The 24,963-nt window shown below is 43.5% G+C and overlaps 1 protein-coding gene across 1 annotated transcript in view; it reads left to right on the plus strand.

Moving 5' to 3' along the window:
• Positions 1–248: 248 nt before the first annotated feature.
• Positions 249–24,963, plus strand: part of LOC128309660 (semaphorin-5A) — a 99,784-nt gene continuing 75,069 nt past the window's right edge. The window contains exon 1 of the mRNA XM_053046100.1: positions 249–1,190. Coding sequence (XP_052902060.1) covers positions 1,117–1,190 — 74 coding nt within the window. The 5' untranslated portion in view covers positions 249–1,116. The remainder of the gene's footprint in view (positions 1,191–24,963) is intronic.

The following is a 24,963-nucleotide window of genomic DNA, read 5'->3' on the forward strand; positions in this document are numbered from 1 at the left end:
ATTATGTTTCCTCCATTACTTAGGCTTTAGAAATATAGTTTGCTCTAAAAAGACACACACACAAAAGAGAAGAAGAGAAGATCAATTACATAGCTCTTAGCAGACAGCAAATTGCTTGACGTTTTGTTTATTTATCCACTCAACCATACCATATCCATCTAATGTATGCTTCTTTCTGTTTTATTTTCAGCACAACCCATAAAAAAACCCCACAAACTTTCTCAGAGCAATAAATAGATTGCCCCATCAGTCAGTCGCATCAGTCTAATCAACAGCGAGATTTCGAGTGACCAGCGAGAGGTGACCAACGTTATGTGGACGTTATTTTTTGCGTCATCCTGCATTCATCGGAAGTAACGAAACGTGAATAGAATTTGTATTTTTGAAACGCATCGGCAAAGAAGTAGCGGATCGATGGTGCAGTATGTGATGGTGGGATGAATACCCAGGAAGATAAGTTCTTCAAGAAGTGAATGGTTTTTGGCGCAAAGCTTGCAATTTGTGTTGAATCCACCGCTCTGAGGACCGTTCGCTGATGTCCAGCTTCAGTTGAATGTGATTCCGCCTCGTTTACCGTTGCATTTGTGAAAACACGTGCGCTTAGAGGGTGGGTATTTATGGTATAGTCCAATGCTGATAGTGTGCCGGTGGTGTGTCGATAACTATGCTGTGCGGTTAGTGAAGTATGGCAGTAAATTATAAATTATCCATAAATAGTGGTATAATGAAGCAATAATACAGCGGAGCTGTAAGCGGTTAGCCACCAAACCGGGGTGTGCTGTGAATGTGCAAGATTGTTGAAAAGCTCGAAAACGGCGTAAACGTGCTGCAGCAAACGAAAGGTTTTACTTTCGACCACAACAGCATACGCGTCGTTCTGGCAAGAATAGAAAATAGGGTGAGAAGCCCGGGGTGGTGGTGGTGGTGGTAGCGGTAAATTGGAAAATATTGCTTCGCGTTAGGAGTCGACTCCTCCACTGACGCCGAACTTCTGGCGATCTTGTGTGGATGCTCTACCGTCCAGCAGCTCAAAACCACCAGTCGGTTCGAACCACCCCGTCGAAGTAAGGTATAGCTTTCCGGTGGGATTAATTTTCTTCTCGCTAGCGGGTTGCAATGAGTGGCGGTGCCCCGTGCCGGACGTGGTTCGGCCCAGCAGCAAAGACACCCCGGACCACCTTTGTCAGCAGGTAAGTGCGACGCGGGCTCGTGGACGATACTTGGGTGGGGAGTGGAAAGCGGCGTGAGACGCGCGCGTTGCGATGTTGCGTTTTATCGATCGACGACCCTGTCGATGGCCCGGCAATCGATAGGCACCGATCGATAGTTAGCAAGATAGTTTATAGTTTATGCGCACCGATCCCGGTCCCGGATAGTGCGGTGGCCAGGCCGAAGCGTCGTAAAATTACGCGGATAAATTTGCTGTTCTGGCAGCAGCATCATGGATGATGGGGGGAAGATGCGGTACCGGTACGATACGGTTTCCGCGTTTCGTGTTGATTCGATTCCAGGGCAAAGATATGCGTATTTCCATCTGGTTTTGTATTTTATCGCCGCTACGCTTTATCGTAGCGACACAATCTAAGGGAAGGAAAAATGTGTACTTTACGCTGGTGTTTCGCGGTGGGTTGGCCACCGACCAGGCCAATGGACCGAAATCGTAGCAGGAATCGATTTCCAACTTCAAACTACTGTAGGTGATCGATTGGATAGCTGTCGGGAAAGTGTGTATATTGAATAACACCGTTGTTCTGTTGAAGTTGTAATATTTAGGATGTAGTAATCTGTTTCCCAATAAGAACACAATAAGTTATTACTAATGCACATTCATAATTGTAGGTTTGTTGTTACGTTTGCTTCGGTACACTGCTCCCCTGCTTAATTGATAAGGCACAAACGTTAAGCCTTAATATTAAAAAAGAACTTTCACAAGCTCTTGCATTGCTGCTCAACACTCTGTTAACAAGGCGTAACGAACGAGTCAAATGTAACATTTTATCAATTTTTCGTCGCTAATTCCATTTAAACAACTGCTAAGTAGCTTTTAATTATACACAAAAGATCAAACATCGGTGTGTGGGACCAGGACCGTCAGTGACTGTACGGGGTGTTTTTTTTTCTTCCTGCCCCATTATTGCTCCCATTGCTTGGCCAATTCCTGCAGGAAAAAGTGTGTCATTTGTCGATCATTCGCTTAGCCAAACATTTTTCCCCCGTTTCGAGCCCGGGTCATGCTTTCGTTTGCCGACTTCTGACCGACTTTCCATTGTGGCCGTCGGAGTCAGTTGATCAAACACAACCAGCATGTCCAAGCTACGGTCCAGCCGGGCCTAGTGTGTGGGCACTAATGCACACTCGATTAAAACTAATGGCTGATAATTCGAAAATAATGATAATCCCAGCTCCGGCCACCGGTCTTTGATTGCGGCAGTCGGGGAGTTTCGGTAGGATTTTTGTCTTTGGGCAGACCACTTACCTTGTTAACTAAACGATGTCGAAGCAATTGGATGTTGTTGTTTGATTTTTCGTTTCTGTTTATATCCCAAAGCCTCCGAGGGTTCTTCCTGCGAGATATCCTCGGTCAGTGTTGCTCGTTAGGGGTTTTTTTTTTGGGTTACAGAGCTCGAGCCCATTCGTAGATCAATAATTAATCAAGATTCAAGCAATTGAATGACGCTGTTCATCAGAAGTGCCTGCACAGCGCGACAGACACACAATCTTCGATCGGTCTCTTCTGCTGTCACACCGGCCCGTTCTTTTGGTGCGCTGCTTGGCCGGAGGTCTACCTTGATTCTGCTACCGAATGATGCTTGTCACATTCGACCAACACACGTTGGTCGGTTCGCATCTTTATCGAGCGGCTTATTTCCAAACGACCGCCGCTTACTTCCATTCTGTTGGGCATAATCAAACGCTTCCCATTCGCTTCCCAAGAGATCTCGACCAACGCTACCTCCCGTGTGCCTCCTTACCAAACAAATCTTCGTGTCGAAGAAAACGTCTTCACTGTCGCCACACAGTTCAATCATGTCGCTGGGCTTCGGGGTTGTCGTCGTCGTCGTGGTTTGTGGCTGTCATAAAACAGCAGAAGACGTCACCCTGACGCTGGCTGGTTTGTTGACCTTTTATACGAGCGTTCCCGGCTCAGTCTGCTCAGCCTGCTGCACGGTACACCTACGGAGCTGTGTTCTTATTTGCGTACGTGCCACCTCGCCGCCCTACAGGGTGGCCGATTCCGATAAGCCGTAGGTACCTACCCGGCAGGGAGTGTGTGTAAGCTTCAACCATGTATCGGACCACCATTAGCCCTGAAAGTTCTTCATATTTCTGCCACGGCTTAACGGCGCTGTGATGCAACTTGGGATGGCTTGGGATATTGTTCTTCATAGTGCATCCTATCCTACCGTGACGATCTTGCCGGCTTGATGGGGACGATGTCTTCGCACTTGGAAGCTGGTTCGGTCAGTGGGCGTAGGAGATCCCAGAGAAGCATGGAGCATGGAGGTGGAGATGGACGACCGTGTGGGTGTTTTCTTCACCAGTGAGGCTTCTGTGCGAGTCTAGCAGATCGCTGTCAAGCGCGCTGTGGGGGATATTTTTGCGTGAAATACGAGATTATTAAGTAAAGGTGCAGTATCCCTTTTTCCTCGGTGGAGTGCGCGTGTACCACTGATTAGATCCGTTCTGATTGATGATATTGGTCAGCTTATAGTAATATCTCCTAGTTGGAACAGTTGAACTTCAGTTGATCGTTTCGAAAGAGCTTCCAGAGGAATTGTTGCGTTAAAGAGTGGGATGACTTACAATAAAGCAAAATTGTTGTGGCGAGAGTTTAGTTCTAGTTGTCAATAAAACCTTGAATAGACTCCATATCCTTTCACTAAGGCTTCCTCTCCAAATGTCATAGCATACTTTAGCTAACGAGTAACGAGATTATCTAGATATATTTTAGGTAATCAATTATAGAGTAGATTATCGTGCTTTCAGGCAGTGAATCGATTGGATTGTTTCAAATGTAAGCTTTCACCGAAATAATGCGCTCGATCGGTAATTGGTCTACCCTAGAAGGGGTCCAGCGGTTGGTCGGCTTCACTCCGCCCCGGCCATATGTTAGTGACCGGAAAGCATCCGGGTATTGATCGGATTTCGTCGAGACATTAGAGACGCCTTTCGGATATGGCTCTTCGATCCCGTTGGTCTTCAACTCCCGAAGGAGAGACGGCTCGGCTTCTCGATGCTTATGGCCTTCCATCGTAGCTACGGTTCCACCGGAACGGAGTGTTACGAATTCGAACGCACGATACGCTGTTGTAGGATCTCCGGGACTGAGCGAGGGCCGTATTAATCAACTTTACACCCCGACTGTCCGACCGACGTTTTTACTGCAGTTTGGATGTGTTGCTGGTGTCAAAATATTTTAATACCCTCCGGCACATTTCCATCGTGCAGCGAGCTGTGAATAGATCACACCGCGGGTGGTGGTGCAGCATTAGAGCGACGTACTTCCTCGGCTGTTGGCGTTCGTTCAGATCTTCGGAGGTGAACGCGCCAGTTCATGCGTATGGATGAAGTTGGAGTGTGTTGGAAATAGATGTAGCATGCATTATTCTGTAATTCACCGTATATAACATCCAAGCTCCACGATTCTGATGTCCACTGCTCCCTTACATTCGGTGCTTACATCATGATTGCAAGATTGCAAGACGCCTAAACATCTCAACCTGAACATCATCATCAGATTGCCCTTCATAATCGCACTGGCGCATCTATTTCTGAATGCTTTAATTAGGGCTTTTTCAGACCTTATTTTTCGGTGCGTATGTTGCCAGCGCGTGTTTATGCTTTGTCTACATTGTGTGGCAAGGTGACTTTCTCTCCTCGGGCGCGTTTTGGTTGCCCCCGCTGCTCGCACCATCCATTGTAGCGCAAGATTTTCCTCCGAGTTTTTCCTCGTGCTTATCTTATCGCTTTCTTTGTGTGCTGATGGGGATTTAATTCTCATTCCGGGTGTTGCTTTGGTGCCCTTTTCACGCGAGTAACGGCGAAACATCCCAACGATCATCCCAACACACGGGTCTCGCTCAGCCCCGTCATCTGCATGAATGTTTAAAGTTTGATCTGCTTTTTACATCTCGGTCGATCGAAAGATGAAGCAATATTTCATTATTCAGGCACTTTCCACCTATCCGTGGTGTGTTTTTCTGCTGTTGTGTCTTGGGCGCGAGTGTGATTGTTCCAGGCGATAGGTGAATACATTTTTTTTCGTTGTGGGTTTTGTTAGTTTTTAGGCAATCATTATTGTTTTTTTTTCTCCCTTAGGCCCTTAGATTAGGAGCTGATTTTTGAGAGGCCTGAAAAGAAAAGCACAGATTTATCATCTTTATCGCACGAACAAAGTGCGGGAATTTTGGAATCATAAAGGGTGATTAGTTCGGAGATTAGTGGAAATGTGGAAAAATGATGCATGATCAGCTATAGTTTATTGAGAAAAACTATTGCAGGGTTTCCTATCATAAAACAAACGAAACAAATGTTAAAACAGTCAATCATCGAATGCGATTGTTAATTAAAAAATGTCTCATTATACGCTTACGCCATCACGTCTCAACATATGGTCTCAGCATTGCGCATTGCTTCACTTAAAATAATTGATAAGTTCATTTTCTCTTTATCTTATCAAACGTTGCTACACATTTCTTTTAAACATACCTTGTATCGTTCGCAAGGACACGTTGCATCGGTCGAGCGTGACAGGCCAGCAATGTGAAGAATGTGTAAACATTTCATCAGATAATTGTTGATGAATTTGATTGATATTGGTTGCTGCAAACCCAACGCGAACACTTTGTTTCGGGACAGTGATGCATTCGTACGTCTTCCCCACACACGGGCACACAAACGATGCATAATTAAGCCTGCACCATGTACATATCTTCATCGGAGCGGTAATTATAAGTTATGCAGATATGTTTAGCCATGTATGTAGTTTGTTTGTTCCTTTTTTGTTTAATTCGCTGTGATGTGTTTCCGGCTCATCGAAGACTCAGAAGACGGACCGGCGAACGGTCCGGAGGGGAGTAACTAATTTATCGACCCTTCAGGAACGCAGCAAGAAATTTCAATTGCATATCGGTGCTACGCATCGAATCCGGCAGCAGTACCTGCGGGAATAGTTACCACCGATCCACAACGATCGAAGGTGCCGTTTGACGTTCATTAACAGCGTGCCGCAAACGCGTATGCGAACTCATTAAGAAAGGGTCGGATCGGACGATGGCATCGATTAATCATGCAACTAACTACCTGAAGCGCTGGTGGTGAAGTTACCAAGAATGATCTTTGCCGGGTAGAACAGGTGCGTCTCATTTCGTTCCAGTGAGTGTTTCTTGGACGTCCTTTGAATTCTCGCCTGGTTTCGCCAATGACGGTCAAGCGTTGGGTCTATTCCTGGTACCGAGTGCCCGGGAGCATACTTGATGAGGTTAGGTTTTTTGTTTTGCTGGAGCTGTTTTAGACATGGCAAGTGCAGTGCGCGATCTTCACATCGTTAGGCGAAACCGTCTAGTGGCTAGGTCAGCGATATTGTTAGCACCGACACGACACAGAAACCGAGCTGACTTGCGCTTGCTGTTTACCACACGTTCCATCGCCAAGATTAGTGGGAAGGGAAATGGTTGACACTTTTCCAACAAACGCCAATGACGTGCGGTCCGCGTGCAGCGTGTGCATAATGCAGCTCGTCCAACTGCAGCAATGTGCGAATGTCCCGTTTTAATTCCAAGAACTTTGCAATGCTTTGCGTTAGAATGTTGTGTTTTCACTGGAATTGGTACTATCTCAAGGGTTTCATTAATAAAACTGTCCAAGAATGAAGGATGTTTCTTAATTTTATTTCTTGGTTGTTGCGGACGGAACCGTTGGAGTTGAAGAGTCATTCTCTGCACATTTGTCAATGGAAAATCATAAAAGCTTGCGGAAAAGTTACTTAAACTATTAAACATTAAACATTAAAGCTAGTCTTTTGAAAGGTTTCAATGCACACACGATGTATTGTTTTATTTGTCTCGTTGTCTATGCGAGGACCACCTTATGGCCTTGGTGCATGCTCACCCTTTGGTGGGTTAATCCAGCGACTCCTCGTTAACTCGGTAGCACCGATCGATGGGATTATGTCGGCGGTGTAACCCTTTTTACAATCGACCAAGTATGGGTCAAGTTAAATATTTAAACTGTCCCGTCGGACGTTCGGTATGGGATCGGTGTATGGGAATGGTCTATCAGCCTAACCCCTGCCCGCCAACTTCGCCGCCGCCGACGGTTGAGACGTTAAGAAGGCGGCATGAAATATGAACTACCGTTTCAGTGAACGGTGCTTAGACAGCTTCTGTCTGCACCGGGATTAAACTGCCCCTAAAAGTTGGGCCGCAAGAGGCAGAACTGATGGAAAAGGTAATCAACATGGGTCCGCTACAGCCGTGGACGTGAATTTCTCCTGTCGATTTTGCTTGATGTGTGCTCAAGTTTCCGCGGAAGGGGTTGTCGAAACAATGGGCACAATATAGTGAAGCTTGTACAAGTATATTCAGATTGAGCAACGCATGGTGTGAGTGTTGATTGGCGTACCCGGTTATCAACAATTCATCAACACAGCGAAGTTATCTATCGATTGTATTTTATATGAAAGCAATTGGAGCTGTCGGAGTTGGAGCTATTTACACAAATGTTTTCACTTGAAGCTTGTGCTAAAACATAAAACGTATAGCAAACACCTACAACCACAAGGCTGATATGTTATCAACGCGTACTCCACTGGTGTGTCCTTCCGTCCTTCATTAAATGGTAAATACCCTTTTAATGTTTAACGATTTCGAACGGCGTAGACAAATTGGCGCTGGCAAATCAAAAACCCCCCTTCGGTTTAGATATAAATGTCCCATGCAATTTTCCTTCGGGTTTCAACCGCTTATCACTCATTTTTGTGCGTCCGTGCTTGATGGTCACCCGTTTCCCGCGACTTTCATCGTTCGTCATCATCAGCGATCGGTTTTTTTTATCTTCCCCGTAACTGATAAGCCAGTGTGTCGTGCCCCGACAACGAATAGAAACCCACGACCTCATGTTCGTGGAACGCACTTCAAGATAAGATCAACATTTACCTTTTTGGAGGGTCGGATCGGAGAGCCGACAGAAAAAAAGCCCAGCAACCTGTACGCTTCAGAGTACAGGCCTGAGGTTGGTTGTCTTGTTTTCCTGGGGTGTGTTTAGTGGCTGTGCCAGAAAAAGCAACCCCCTCGTGTTTTTCGTTTGTCGCATGACAGTTGTGGGGTAAGGTTTGAACGCGTGCGTTGTTTGTCGGCAAGATTGTCTGTTTGTCTGATCTGGCGGCAGGCACTTATCGAAGAGCTTAAATCTTTTTTTGTCCAGCGCTTGGTAGATGTGTAACAAACACAACAAAATCAAAATAATATGTATCCGGTTATAATGGAAGCGTTTGTTTGTCTCTTGAATATAAATTGTCGATGAAAAGAGAAATTTTGGGTCAGAAAAGCTGTAAGTGTCCGCCACAGAATCAGGTCGGAGTTGATACAGATGTCATCCAGCAGTAGAAGAGTTTGCAGTTTAATGTTTTTCTATGTCATTTATCTTGTTTTTTTACGTACCAGAGATTAGAAAGAAATACGATGTGGAAAAATGTCAACCTCTCAACAACGGACATAGTTGCAGTGATAAGGCTTCATTCACTAAAAAGACATCCCCTGTTAAAGTTCTCCAATTTCAATGTGTGGAATTTCTTACTTAAAAGGCTGCTCCTTTCACAGGCAACCCCAGTTACAGCGGATGTAGTGTAAAAAAAAAGCGAAGCGTATCAAATTCTGCAAGTGCATTTTTCGGTGCTTTGAATAACAAAAACATGAATGCTTAAACAAACCATTTGCTGCAAGTGAAGTCTTTGTTTACAAAGAGCATTAAATGATATTACGTCTTACAAACGGATAGGCACGATTCATTTTACAGAAACTTCTCCTGCGCAAGGGGAGAATTGGAGACCCACTATCACCTGCCGGCGTGTATGCATTCATTCACCGAGAGCATAGTTTGGAGTGGCTTTAATCCGATGCGATTTTTCCGTCAGTTTCAATTTTTGCTGCATCTCGATTAGATGGCGTTGGTTATGATGGTGCTAGCAGGGGATTGATCTACTGGACCCCGGTCTCGCGGTCGTCGGTGACTTCATCGGATGGATCGACCGTTACACCGTGTCGTGCACGATCATCCGGTACGGAATTTGTGTCAAGCCCTTCAAGCAGGAAAAAATCTCACCCATGATTTTTGCATGAGTGAAGCCACATACAAAACCCTCACCCCGACCCGGCTGCCACGAGTGAGTCTGTGTGTGTATGTCGGTTTCTGATTGCCAGGCTTGAGACAAGCGTATCATTGGAGCGTTTGTTTGCCACAGTTTGCGGTGAAGCCTTCGAGTGCTTTTCAAACAAATCTGCTGGGGAGTTCTAGAGCAGAGCACTCCGTGCGCTAGATCCGTGTGAAAATCCGTGATCGACGGGATGGCGATGGCATTTCGCACGTATAGGGTAGATATGTGCTCGAAGCAATCGGCTTAATGACTTCAATTAGCTAAGCAAACCACATAATTGTCGCATTGCCATTGCCAATGATGCACCAAAGTGGTATTAAGTAATCGTATGATCTGGTCAGGGTTATTTCATGGGTATTTATTTAATGGGGTTGTTTTGAAATTAAAACTTAGAAAACCTTCATGTTTCGAAGTGATATATGAAATAGAATTAATGGGTTTAAGTCGAGCAAAATCTCTAGAAACGGTTGAAAAACCTTCAATTTGTAAGATTTGTTTAATGTGGAAGATCTTCCACAATGAGTGCAATAACACAAGTATAATTACTTTTTATCTGTTATGTGGCATGATAATACAAATGCCCGTTGTAACTACATCCGGCGCAATCATGGACTCTTGTTTGCTGTACCGGGCAGAAAGTGTCACTTTAGAGCTGCGACTGGCTGAGTCGTAGCCTTGCGCAGCGCTATCTGTTATGACACCGGCAGAGGAAACGGCTCATTTGACAAATGAGTGGCCGAGCGATTTGCTGTCGTACGACCTCGTTTGTGTCGCCCGAACTAAAAACAAAACCGGTGCACCCCGGTGCAACAGCTGGTGGTGGTGAAAGTGCAGCACGACCCGCAAACAGCAACAGTGTAACATACGCGCCGAGACCAACGGATGGGCTCACGCTCCTGCTGTAGCCGTCGTTTGCTCACTTGTGCTTGGCTTGGCTGGCTGGCTGGCTGGCTGGCTGATGAAAACAAAATCAAATATTGACCGGAAGAAGATCCGTGGAATGGGAAGAAAGCACCTCTTCTAGCCGGTGGTGCAGTGCAATGGAAAGAGAAACGAGATGACAAATTAGTTGAATAATATGTAAATGAGCACGGCGTACTTCGATGACGCGTGGATTAAATCCTCACATAAGGGGTAGCGTTACGAGTTACGAGACGGTTACTTCATCTCGTTCATCACACCGAGAGGTGGCTGATGGTGGTAGGCTATGAACGGCGCCTGCGTAGACGCCAGTGTGATGCTGGGCAAAAGAGTTCCAACTTTTTCTTGGACAAATGCGCGGAATGTTGCAGCGTGTTGCGATGATTGCGTATTGTCGCCCTGTGAGACAAGGAAGTTCCAAGGATTCAATCGTATGACCTTCAACTTGTAATCCGACAATCAGTAGGCATCTTTGCGCCAGAATGAGGGGCTCCATCATTAACTTTACCTTGGGTGTAGGGAAAATCTTCTGCGTAGTGTCTGTTTGTCGAAGAATGTTGTGGGCAAGGTGTAGACATCAGAGGCATCTCGGAGTGGGACATTAAATAGTTTTCATTCCTCCCTCCGTTACACATAGGATCTGCAACTCGTTTTTATCGTGTCCGTACGCTTGTTTGCGCGTTATTCTAGTGTCGTCGTTATGATCGGCCGTACGATCATAGTTACCTGGTGTCGTTGTTCGGAAATGCTGTCGTGACGAGGCACCTTCTTTTACGACGGTCCGATGCTCTTAAAGGAGATTGCGTGTAATTGCAGTACAACTCGTTTAAACTGTAGCGCCTACAATTTATCATGTGGGTTGATGGTTTGCTGGTTTGTTTCCGAGGATTTCGCAGCTCTAAAGCAGTTGCTGGTTAGGGTTAATAAGAATGCAATGTGTGTATGATGAAAATGCATCTATGCAATTGCAATATTTGCCTTAAAGCTTTTGTTTTTTAATAAATTCCACGTATAAAGTACATCATCATGATTGTGCTTTTGTGATGTGTTTTGAAGCCCTTTTTGTTTCCTGCCCTGTCATCTTTGCCATTTGAATAACTCCCAAGGGTCTTAAGAAGCATTGCGTACACGAAAATACATGCACCCATCTGTCTTGTTAAAATCGTAAGAATTTGTTAATAACACGAACCCCGAAAAATTGCAGGAACGATCGATTGATTGACAAGAAGACAAGTGCGGTCGTTCGGCAAACCTTGCATCCTTTATCGGGCAGGCTAAGGAGGCAACCATCAACGTGTTTAAAACAGTGATTTCTATCGTGACATGCTAATGTTCTAATGTGTGGAATCGGTTTTTTTTTCACCTCTACTGGTCAAACCGTTGGAGAATGGAATTTGATCGTCTTATTTCTGGATTGTTGCAGCTTATTGAAGGTGTGCGTGACGTTTGCTGCTATTGCGCACTACCGCACGAGAGCACGAGTTTGGGAAACATCATAAAACAGTAAATGCAGTCCGGTGAAAGGCAAATGATCGTTATTTTGTCGGTCATTTTGAAAGGTTTGGTAAGGGTCGTTTTTGGGCCGCATGGAGTTGAGTTTTTTGAGGCTTTGAGTGGAAAAAAACAAAAGAAAAGAATGGTGCATCATAACGATTGAGACTGACGGTATAGAATTATCATACCAGCAGGAGTTGAGCATGATGGTTGCAGAGCACGAAGGCAGAGTTAGACTTGCCTTTAAAGGATCGACTGCGTGTTTTGTGAACAGATTGTGTACAAGTTTTGTAAAATCATAAGACTGTTTGATATTTTATTCAAATAAACTTACCATAGTAACGGATTTCTCACTTCAAATTCGTTCACTAACGATTCTAGAATAGCATCGAGTTGAAATGCTGGCGCAAAACATTTTGCTCTGTTAGCTCTTTGCAGTGGTCCACCAGTAGACAGAAATCATAATTATTATTGCCTGCTTCTCGTACGTTCACTCGAGTTTGGTAAGCCCGCGAAAGACAAGGAATGCGCCCGAAAGAATCAACCAAGAAGTCTTCCGTATGTTGCGATCTTGCTGAGCGTCGTGGAGCGAATTGCTTGATGCGCGCAAGGGTATTATTTTTCCCTCACACAGTCTCAGTTTGTCTGTTCATCTTTCTTCTCCAAGCGGTTTTTTTTTTTTGCTTAATCGAACCATTCGCAACACACCAGTTACGCAGTTTCGTTCTACGTGTTCCTTTGGGTTGGGGATTTATTAAGTCAAACCCGAAGAACAAAAAAACAGAAATGTTTCTTCTGATTTTTGGCCTGCCTATAGGGGCCGAAATAGTGTTTCGGGAAGGTAGCCAGCCACCAGATTTCGGTTGGAACCTTCTCAGCGAATAGAAACGCGGAACACATATCGAAAGCTGTGTGTCGCTGGCAAGGTCGACGGTGCGCGAGTTCAAGGCAAGCAAAGCATCTTATCATGCACACATAGGTTTGTGTGGCGTTTCGCACCAGGCGCGTTATGTTTGGTTAGACTGTCGGTTTGTGTGTTTTCCGTTTTGCAGTGTGCGTTGCTTCGTCTGCTGATTGTTTCCAGATGATTGTGAAATGGGCTGCATTGAGGCGTAGAATATGGCGTATTACTTTTTGTTTTTATGTTATTGCTGTGTAAGCCTTATGGTTTTGAATTTTGATTTCGGTTGACTTTTCAAATTCAACTGTTTTTATTCATTGTTTATATTTTGAAGCTCAATTAACCGTTCATTGACAGTTGTCACGATAATAAACTTCACTTCAAACTGTTTGACACATGCAAAACTCGATTGAAAGTGACACAAAAAGTGTTGTTCGGTGAGAGACAATTCTCGAATCATACGTCAAACTTTCGAAATGTACTGACGGATCTGAATATATTCTGTAATGCACAGTAAATAATCCCCTTGACCAAAAACGATTTTCGCACACTCATCGGTTACTGCGGTTCCGGATTAATAAAGACATCTCCATAAATGTACGCCGCTTGTGCCCGGCGTTCGAGACATGTCCGTGGAATTGATGTGAGCAAAAACCTTGTTTGATAGAGTTGTTCCAGCTGCTGCCGCCGCCGAAAATCATGCTCCCTTCATATGTATGGCGTTGTTATTCGCATTGTTTGGCCCGCATGCACGCGAGACTTTTCGCACTCTTTTGGGGGCAGCAGGCTGTTTAAAGAGCCGGCGAGGGCAACAACGACCTCTTAACAAGCGCCCAAATAATAAAACTTCCAATGGCAACTGTACGGTAGTTGCTGGGGAGGAAGGATGTTTTCCTGAACAATGCGATCAACTTCGGTTTCGGATATTGGAACACTCATTCCTTTTGCTGCACTTATTTATATGGCATGGTGAAATATCAGCGTGAACTCATCGTATGCCCGTCGCAGTTCGCAGGTGATAAATTACGATGACTCCGGAAATTTGGGGAGTCTTTCGGTTCGGAGACTCCCTCCCTGTTCCGTGGGAGGATATTTGTGCGAATTTTTATGCTATCAGCGTCGGTGTGAAGCTTAGTGACAATGTAAAGCGAACGTTGCGAGCGAAACAGGGTTGGTTGGAAGATGAAGTACTTTGCCAAAGAAAACTTCTTTGTTTATTATTGCTTCTTTACGCTAAAGGGCGTGGGCTGTAGCATGAGTACGGGGGAAGCTTTGTGTGGGAATTATAATCAACGCGCACACAGCTCGATTCGGGAAAGGATGCACACACAAATTGCGCTTAAAGCTATTGTGCATTGGTTGCACCACGATCTCCCGATGGTGACGTTCTCTCGTTCTTGATTGGCGCGAACATGACTTTTTGATTTTCGTTTTTGTAATGCATTTAATCCTCAATCGGGAAGGTTTATTTCTTCCCCACAGTGATTTTTGCTGATTCTTTTTTCTCATATTGCTTTCATTTAACAAAACCTACTGCACCATAACCATAAAAATGCGACGATTTTTTTTGCGCTTCAAAAGAAAAAAAAGGAAACATCAGAACGGAAGATTTATGCACCCCCCTTCCTGGCTCGTTATGTTCTTTTCGTTCGCGTTTGTTGCTACCTTGACCGTATGGCGGTGTGTGAAGTATCGTGTTCATTAATTAATTCGCGATTCAAGCATGATTTTAATTTTATTTGAGCTTGTTGTATTCGTTTTCTTTTTCTCAGCTGCTGCTCCCTTTTCAGGAAGCTAGCGATCATAGGGGTTATTTAATGCTGCAGAACTCGTTTCTGTTTTGTTATTGGACATTGTTCAATAGGCGTTTGAAAGAGTAGTGAGTTTTACGATTTTCGCTAGGTCTGTTTGTGTTCTGCTTCTTTAAAAGTCTCTCTTGACAGGCCGGGGGAACTTTCAAACACACAACATTCAGCAAAGCTCATCATCGTACCGGTAGCTGTGTATTGGAAGTTGTTTTAGCTTTGCAATAAAGCTATAAAAAGTCTCGAAACGAATCCCGGAACTGTGTTCATGACTAGATCGGTACTGATGAGGTCATGCGGGATTAATAAATTGTCGATCGAACGGGTGCGAGAGGTTATTGTGGCTGTGGTCATGCTCAGAAACGCTAGAATGGGATATCAAGTAAGGGTTACCAGCATGCTGAAATTGATATTCAACCACTTGACCGCAGACCGTGCGATAATGTTATGTTTTTAAGCATCGAAAATGGTTTTTTGTTTATGTACATTACACTTTTCTTTGTTATCAGAATACAGGCATTGTTGTTCGTCCATCGCTACAGCGTAGCCTTGTTGATGGTGGTCGTTCGATGAGTTTTTTGCGATAAACTGTTTAACAGTTGGTGCATGTTTTTTTTTGTGTGTGTGTATTGCTCATCGCGTCATGCGTCATCGTCACACTTGCAATCACGGGTGCGACTACGTGATGCGTGGCACGATCGTGTTGTGGGTCGAAGCATTGCATCGGCATCTTTTTACTGTGCAGCTGTACTTCCCGAACGTACAACTCACTGATTTTGCTTATCACATCGGAGCTCGGATGCTTTGCATGTTCGTGGAATGCTGAGATGAAATCATCGGTTGCAATTGCTGGCCTGCTGGCTGGGTCCGGATTGACCCACGGTCAATAGAACAACAGCAACATTGGGTGCGAATATATTTTGATCTTCCGGTCAGCTGACCCTGCCAGCTGATCGATACTATTGGTGTGAAATGCGTGTTTTCTTTGTGAAGTTTTAAAGTTCATTTAATGTTATGATTGCGTCTGAACGTTTTTCATATCTCGTGAACCATAACAGTGGGAAGTCATCAAGCCGCAATAAATCAATGCGTTTGAGACATGGTCAACAACTTTCGAGGAACTTTGAGATTTGGGAATTCCTTGAATAGAATTAATTGCAATTTCGGCAGGTTCAAGAAAATTTGAATTGTTCCTTGTCTATCTCGGGAAAATCCAATTCGGAAATCTTTGAAGTTCTGATATCTGGAATACTTCAAAATTTTGAGAGATTTTACAAGGTGGAATCGCTTCTGTTCAAAACTCTCTTCAAACTGAGGAGTTCTAGAAAATGAAAACTATTCCAGAACTCCTTCAAGGCAGTCCAGTTCAGCTTGAAAAGTATCCAGAAAGTGCTCCAACTTTGCAGCTTGAACTCAAACTCCCTGCATTGTAACACCGCATAACCAAGCGCTCGTGAAAAACACAGAAATCTGTCTCACATCCTAAGGTGGCAGGATCGGTTTGGTCGCTTGTGCGCTGTTGTGACTTCCAGCCCGCTTCGTAACGAGTCAGCATTAATCAACCGGTCGTTGCCTTGCCATTAATCAGCGTGCTATCGCGGATCGTCGTGTATATGGCACGTCGATCACCTGATCCACCTGGGACATCGACCTTGAGGGTAATTTTCGGCGTCATCAGGCTGTCTGGAGAGGGAAGGGGAGAGGGGGGCTAAATATGTGGCGCGTACCAAACCGCCCCAACCGGCACGTCATTGTTTCAGGTCATTCGTTTTCCCGCGCATTCGCCCGTACGCGCATGACGTTCGCCGCTTGTCCGTTGGTTGACGTTCGTTTCGCGCTTTTCCTTCTTTTTTTCCACTTCCGTTGTCTGCTCTGGTTTTTCGCTTTTCTCGGTCGTTCGTTACGATTTGCTGATTTGTGCGTGATTGTTTTTTTTTTGTGTTTTTACTTTTGTTGGCAAACCTCTCTCTCGTCCCTCAATCATTTATGTTTTTATTTCGTTTGTTCGGCTTCAACGACCGGAGTGTCCGGTTTTCGCTTTTTTTAGCGCGTTTTTGTTTGCACTTTGGCCAGTTTTCGCTCGCGAATCAATATACATGGCATGGTTTTATCATTGGTGGTAACAAAGGCGGAAACAAAATCTTGCACAACGACGTCACCGAATGGGTAATAATTCGTTTTCTTTTCATTTTCAGTCACTTAACACATTCAGCAAGTCGTACGTTCAAACAGTAATGGTTTTACTTTCTTTTTAATGTGAAATTCAATTGTGTATATTTGTTTTTCCACTTGTTTCACAAAATGCTTTCGTCTTGCTCGTTGCTTTCAAAACTTTTCCTAAGCTTATAAAAATAGTTAATAATTAGTTTACAGTAAATATTAAAATAAGTTTTTGGAATAAAAAATGGGCTTAGTTATAAAAATGTGGATCAAAATAAACTCAATAGCAGATCGTAAATCTTCATCTCTCCTTTGTAGGAATGAAGTCATAACAATTCATCATTTCGTTATCATCCAGGAGCAATCGTTAAGATTTTAAGATGACGTTCGTACCCAAAACTAGATTCCAGCTGCGATGAAACTTGCCCGATAGGAAGGCTGACATAAGGTTGAATGTTTTGATTTGCATAATTGGGGCACTACCATGCGGTTATGCGTTTCCGACGTGTTTGAGAAAAATGTATCGCATACAAATAATGTATTTGAAAAAATTCTCCACAAAGAAACGCCGAAGATTGATCAATCAATCAACAAGAACGTTGAACCGTCCGTTCATGACGGCAGCTCAAATTGGCCTCACTGGCCACGAATGTTTTGCACTAATACTCGAGTGAATAATAAAACTGTAAACGGAAGGGCTAAACAAGAAAGTTCAATAAAACATGATGGTGGACGCATGCAATTTGGTGCTTTAATAGATTTATCATCACCCTAGCCAAGACCGAATCAATTTCCTTTGATTCTGTGAAGAGATTGAAGTAAATTGATGAGTTGATAAGTTGTCTGGTTTGGCATTTCTTGTCTGGGTTTGTAGCATTTGTTTTGATTTATATGAATAGAAAGGCATCAATTCGCTTTTCTTCTTGGGAATGTTTTGAGAAGTATTTCAATATACTTCAAATGTTGTCTAAAAAAATGATGAAGATTACAGGTAGATTAACTTCCATGTAGCAGCATGCTCATGCTTATCACACATGTGGGTCAAAAAGCGTACCAAAACGATCACTCACGGATCGTTGCGTAACAAAATGTACCGAAAAATCGTTTGCGCCAATTCGCTTCACGGTTTGACATCTCTTGCGTAAGTTAGCTAGTTCGCTAGATAAGATTGTAACTCTAGTTGATGCGTGTGTGTGTATTTGTGTGTAGTAAGTCATTTTCTTAAATATTTGGCCTTCGATCCGAACGTGAGCTTATCAGCTCAGACCGCACCGACGGAGACAGTATGGCTAACGCAGTGCTCCGATGAGATTTGGTTGGATGGATGGATGAACCCGGTGCTATCAACACCTTGCCTCTCCAATTAGCCCCGTTTTACCCGCACGATGGCAGGAAGTTTAAATCCTGGCCCGATTTGGGGCATCATTGTGATCGAGGTGGTCAGCCATGTCGATGATTTATGCGCATTTAGCTTATCGCCTCGTGGACCGTTGTTTTGCTCGCACGAAATGTGGACTTATTGTTTAGGCTGTGTTTCCGTTTCGCAACATATGATGTGTCACCTTCTCAACTGGTTACGAAGCATTTAATCTGTTTTGCGGGAAATTAAGTTCACATTTACTGATTATGTTCTGTACTGCATTTATAGGTTTCTAAGAGGGATATATTATTTATCGCATTTCCTAAAATTAAAATACATTCGCGAACGGCTTTGTTTGATATCGGTTGTAGCCTGTAACCGGCATGAATCAATGAAGTCGAAGACATTTATGATAGTTTTCTTACATTTTTGCAGGAATGAATTCTTTATTGGTTCCACGTGTCCTTCGACTGAAGTTTGCTATAAAAAATTATAGCAGGCACCCATTTAACATTTTTCGTATAGCTATATTTCACTATAATCCCACATTTATGCGGCTTCAACTCTGCTTTAAAATTAGCTTTCTTTGTGTGTGTGGACGATAGACATGGAAAATTGGTAGGACATGAATTACTGAAAAAGCATCAAATTGGTAGCTTTCTCCCACGTGCAGGATAATATGTATGTCTGAAAAGTACGTAAATGTCGAACATAATTTCATGCCCTTTTCTGCTCATTAAACTACCTCAATGTTTTGTGTAGGAGAAGAAATGAAAGGAAAAAAACAGCAAGGAAGTAAAAATCGTATTACCAGCTTTCCAATTTAAACGACAGACAACGCTGTTTTTTGTTCTCCTCGCATGATGAGCTTGAGTAGCGTTGGTTGGTTGGCAATTTGTTCGGTTCTGTTTCTGCACACACTTCTGCTAACAAACGTTTTCCGTCTAAGTCTCGAGGTTTCGGTAGTTGTTTTACTTGTTGTCATACCGTTTTACCTTTAATCCGCTACTGCCACCACACTCGGGCAGGCTGGCCGCGAGCGATGCAGTGACATCTAAGGAGGTGCTTTGTTGGGCTTTGCCTACGTAGGCAATTATTCATGCAACGGTTCCGATTTTTCGCCTGCTGCTGCTCGAAGCAAACAACAACAAACGCGCGAGGCCCTTTGTCGTCTCAGACGTGTATGCCCCACAGCGTAGATGCTGGCAGGGATATGCTTTTGCCGTGATTGATGTGTGGTTGTGTATGTAGGCTGCATACGGTATGCATTCCGTGCCAGCTTCCTTGCTTCGAGTGCATTACGGAAGGAGGGTACTCGGCACAGTTGCCGGAGATGCATTTATGCTGTGTCTTGCAGGGGGTTTCTTCCTGCTGCATTGTGGCGCAGTGGAGGTTGATGCAGAAGTATGCTGCAGCGATAGAGTTACTTACGGCAAATGCTTTCCAAAACGGCACACGTACCGGTGCAACCGTAACGATGGATTAGTGTTTATTGTTTGCGAAAATATGGAACGAATGGTAGCGTCAGCATTGCGTGGGCGAAAGCAAACGGGACAGAAAAGGGAGGAACAACTCTGCAATTGGGTTGCACCGTGGCTGAATATAATTGTACTCGCCATCACACAACTGCAAACGTTCTTAAGCTAATTAAGACGGAGTTGCTTTGAAAACTTTGATTAGCCGAAAGTTTAAGGTGTTTATTTAAGAAAATCAAATAATTACCGATTATTCATACATTTTTTGTTGTGTAACCCTGTGTAGTCCTTGCAGGGTTTTCCAATTGAAGTGGAAAAATTATAACCAATTCAAATTGAAGTGGATTTTATTGAGATAAATCTGAAATTCATTTCTATTTTTGACTTTTGATAAATGGAATTGAACATTTCTGAATTGTATATTAAAAACGATCTCGATTTTGAGAAAGTTTTAATCAGTAGAAACTGATTCGTTTTATGGGTGATTATTTAACTGATACTTTATGCCTCCTGAGTGTATGGTAACATTACTGAGCTTTTACACATTTTGTGATACAAGCAATAATTTTCTAATGCAATTTATACCCTCATTCCATCCTGCCCTCGCACGGACTCCGTAATTTTCCTCAAGCGAGAATCAAATCCCTTACCATAATCGGAACGAGCTGAATAAGAATACCGACGTACGGTACTTTGGCCGTACTGATTGACGTGAATTATGGGAAAGTCAACCCACAACCCCACTAACCAATCACGATGATGATGCATTCAAAACGACGGGACGGCCATCCATCGGCATTCGGTCGAGCATCGCGCGATCGTAGTGGTTTCGATAACATTGCCCTTTCCGGCGACCGTAGCAAAACACCGCAACTAGCCCAACCTGCCCCGGTAATGTGGCTGCGGGCGCTTAGCTTAGATTTAACCCGCCACTCGTTCGGTTCGTATTGAAAGGTGGAGAAGAATACATGTACAATAAAAAAAAAACCCAGAAACTGCAATCGACGTCGACCGCTGTCCAATTTTGAAGACCACATCGAAACCAAAACGCAAGCAGATTTAAGTCCCAGCATCGGAAAGGTAAGACATTAGGTGGGGACGTAGGGAGGATGTCAGATTATGCGGCGCTTAGCTGGGCTGCACACATCCACCCGCATTCATCTCGGGTGCAACGCAGGGCACTGTCGAGGCGCGAATGGTTCAATGCACTCGCAGCAACACTGACGTCGCAGCGCGTCGAGCTTCCGTGCGCAGAATCATGACACTGTTTTACGGCACTTTATGTACCGTTTTGAAGCAGCAGCAGACAACCTTTTTACCAACACTCTCTAGTGTGTGTACGTGACTAAAGGGTGGTTTGGTGCAAGAATATAACTCAACAGTGTTTGAAATCCGCTTACCACCGTATCAACACCCGCTAGAAGAGACGGCATTGCACAAATTTCCCGTGGGATGATCTGATCGTATTCTCGCATGCTGAATGCAGAATTGTTCGTAAGTTCTTCGCTATCGCGGCATTGTGGCAATGCGCAGTTTATCGCGCTTCCCATTACTTGATGCTAATTCGAACAAATGTGAATTCTTTCGTGAGAACTTAACGCTGCTTACGCATTCATATCGCTTTTCCGCTAGAGAGCTGTAATAAATAGGGATGTGTTTTAAAGTGGGTTTTTTTTCGAGCCGTCGTGAACTTACACTATTTCATTATAAGATTTATATTTCATTATATTTATATTTCATTAGACACTATTTCATTATAAGATTTGTATTTGGCTTTTATATAAATAATTGGCTTAAAGAACAAATATTGAACTTGAACGTAAGCAATAATATTAAGACAATGAATTGTGCTTGGCTTATAAGTTAATTCTCAATGTCTATATTTACTCAACAAGGCTGGGTTTTTTTGTCCAAAGAGCGATAGTCTTGTTGTGTTCCAATTCGACCTTAGCGTTATGTCGGAGCGTTATGTGCAATGCAAAAAATAAATAAATAAACGACAGCAAACAACTAACAAACACCACAAACCCACTCAAATACACACGAAAAATACACCCCAAAAAAGGGGAAGAAGAAAGCCAACGGAAAACAAATAAAAGAGCAACAGCACAAAACTAAACCACGTTAACAAAGTTAAGTAATGTGTCATATTTGTCCGGCATGATGTTTTATGTTGTTGGTGCGAGTGTTTCGCTGTGTGTACACCTTCACAACACGTTCGACGCCATGCACCGTGTATGCGTTTTAAGCTTTTTGTTTTGTTTTTTTTTTTTCGTTGGTCCACAACAACTCCAAAATTTGCATAAACGTCCACTGGTGGCTCTGGTTGCGTAAGTCGCGTGGAGGTTAGCGTGACCCACTGCTCTACAACAAACACCCCCTGGCACCTTCGCTTCCCGCGTTTTGTTCAAGCTTTCAAGCCACGGAAGAGAGGGGTTTTGCCAATTTTTGGTGATTCCTGTCATCGCCAAAACATTCGCGCACGGCTGTTTAGTTTAGTGTCGCGGTTTCGTTAGCATCAATATCGCGTCCTGACGATCTCGTTCGCCCATATAAGCATCAGCACAGCACGCGCACTGTACATAATTCAGGCGCTTGGTTGCAAGGAGTTGAATGAGCGGGTGAACTCGAACCCTGGAGCCCGCTCGAGGACATGTCGGAAAGGTTGTCGTGTTTTAGCAGGCTGGCGTCTATTTTCCAACGGCCGTTGTAGACGAAACTCTGAGTATCGTATCGATCGTACTCTCTCTCTTTCGGTCGACTAAAGGATCGAGTCGATCGCACGCGTTTGAGCGCAGGATTACATACTTACTTGAATATTACCACAGCATGTTTTCAATGTTGCTGGAACTCGGCGAAACCCGGGTGAGCTTGGAAGTTCATTTAGAGTCACATGTGTGTGTATGTGGAGTACTGATGTGCGAGATGTTTTATGTGTGTAGATCGTTACCTCACCGGGACACGTTTTTCGGGGACGGTCTCCGTGTGTGTTTTTGGTACAGTCGCACCAAAAACTCCAAACCAAACGTTCCATGTAGCCGTTGTTTCGACGATTTTGTTGTCTCCGTTACATTACGCTACGTTACGGCCTGCCCTCGGATTTGCTATATTTGGTGACACTTGTCAACAGACGCCTGGAACGAAGCTTGATTCTTTGTGTTTTTCGTGTTTCCTTTGTTTCTTTTTTTCGGCTGTCACCGTCACGTTGGCATATATATTTTTCCCTGCCTTCTTACGGGCTTATGCTGGTATGCATCCTGTTTCCAGCAACGGGCGAACATCGAACTGTGTTCGGATGGAGGTGGCCCAAAGCACCAACGAATCGTTTGTACGATTTGTACGGTTTCTTGTGACAAGCTTACACGTATGACTGGTCACTGTTACTTAAGACGGTTTACGTCGTAAACGGACACGGTTGGGGTTGCGGATTTCTTAACCTCGTCCAAAAGGAAACGTGTTGCTGTTTGTGTTGCTTGGTTTAGTGTTGGGTGTGTTGCCTCGTCCTTACGTTCGGGTGTAATTAACGGCATTGATTTGTGACCGTGATGCCAGGGAATTGTAGGAAACGGTGGAACTGGTGGAAAACTGGTGGAGTTCCCTGTTCAGATTCAAACCCGAGCAATAAATGAACCGAGCGTTTCGGCTTCCGTTCTTAATTCGTGTCGAAACTTTGGCTCTTGTTTGGTTTTCTTACGCTCCGCCATAAATTACTTCATTGGAGGTATCAATTTTCGGCCTAGCTTGAATGCGAATTGTTTGGCACTAAATACTGAACCGAATGCGAAAAATTCTGGTGAATTTCAACCGATAAATCAAGCAGCGAAGCGCGACTATAGCGCGAAGGATAGCCCAACTGTTAGTAGCCGCCGGACGAGTCCCTAAACCTGCGGTAAATCCAATTTAGGTTCTTTTGTTTTATCGTTAGATCGTTCTGAGGTTTGTGGTTTTAGCAATGTGAGTTTGCAGGCCAAGGTTACTGTTTTCTCCACGTCTAAATGGTTTAATCGAGATTTTGCGAAGACGTTTTTTTTAGACGCGAAGTTATTTAGGGGCTAAGGTTGTTTGATTCTAAGGAATGCTGAAAATGGAGTTCGTTTGTTTCGGTTTGGAGGTTTCATTCTTATAATTAACTTGCGTATGAAAAAATGTTGGAAACTATCATTCATTTTTCACCAATATTGAGATGTTACGTAGATTTATGAGATGCAAAGCTGTCTTTCTGACTGATTGACTCGTATAGATGTAAATCTTTGATTAAACTCACGCAGCTGACTACTGAATAACCTTTTATCGAGAAGAAATAAAAAAGGGCAACGCCCATCATGTCATAATTATTGTTAAAGAAACAGTCTGAATTAAAAATTGTAGAATACTGTTCTCGTTCTTCAGAAGTCAGTAATATGAAATTATAACATCTTCGTGTTTTTGAGCACTCAATTAAACATTCGTCGAAATTTGCATAAGTAATACGAGCAGTTGAGGGCTGGCATACGAAGTGCATAATAAGGAACAGTCCCTCAAAAACACCTTATGTAAATCATAATTATATGCGAAAGACCTCTTAGAAACTTTATGTAAATCATAATGATCAAGATACATATTTATACTCCCGTTTTCAAATGTTGTGACCATCTGGTGCATTGCGTTACGTGAAGAGGGCAATTATCGTCATCGTGCAGAATATTAAGATGCAAAATGGTAGAGATCTGCCATTTCGTATTTATATTCGACCTTATTTTTTTTTATATTTCTTATTGCCGAAAGGAAAATAAGGTTATAGATATTCTTATTGATTTTAGCCTTCCTCTCTGTAGGGTTCAATTCTATCGGTTTACGCAAAATAAATCCCTCGATCAAACGCGCTGCTTCAAAATATGTGATAAAAATTATAAAAAGTTTATATAAATCAGTTTTAACAATTAAAAACTATGCAATATTAATACCTTGATTCTAAAGCATCTCAATAAACAAAATTTAGATGGCTTAAGTGACGCTGACGAAACGTCAACTGTTGAAGAGATAAGCATATGCTGCCACCCGAAAGCAACTCCATTTTCACTTGTCGTTACCTATCTCTTCAACCCCTACATTATGAATTCCCTGCTGGAGTGATTGTACTGGTCTGTCTGGTCTGTCTCCACTCCGTAGTTTATTGCATCAAAATTTTTATAACACCAATTCCAGCAAACATCGAAGCCCCTTCAACGACACCCAGAAACACTGGTCTGAAGCACATTGGGCAAGAGTAGGTTATTGCTGGAGGTCCTACATTAGACCATTGCACCTCAGCTCACGAGCGAAATGTACCATCAACGGATTCAAATCTACCGGGCAGGGCGGTAGATTAGAAAAAAAGAAGGCTCGTTCCTTATTTATTGCACACACTTACTGGACGCGCAGATACGAGATGCGGTAAACTACTTACGCCTCGTTTGCGATAAGAAACTAAACCATCGTTGGGCTCATTTTTTTTC

This window comes from Anopheles moucheti, chromosome 2 (assembly GCF_943734755.1).
Source record: "Anopheles moucheti chromosome 2, idAnoMoucSN_F20_07, whole genome shotgun sequence".
NCBI lineage: Eukaryota > Metazoa > Arthropoda > Insecta > Diptera > Culicidae > Anopheles > Anopheles moucheti.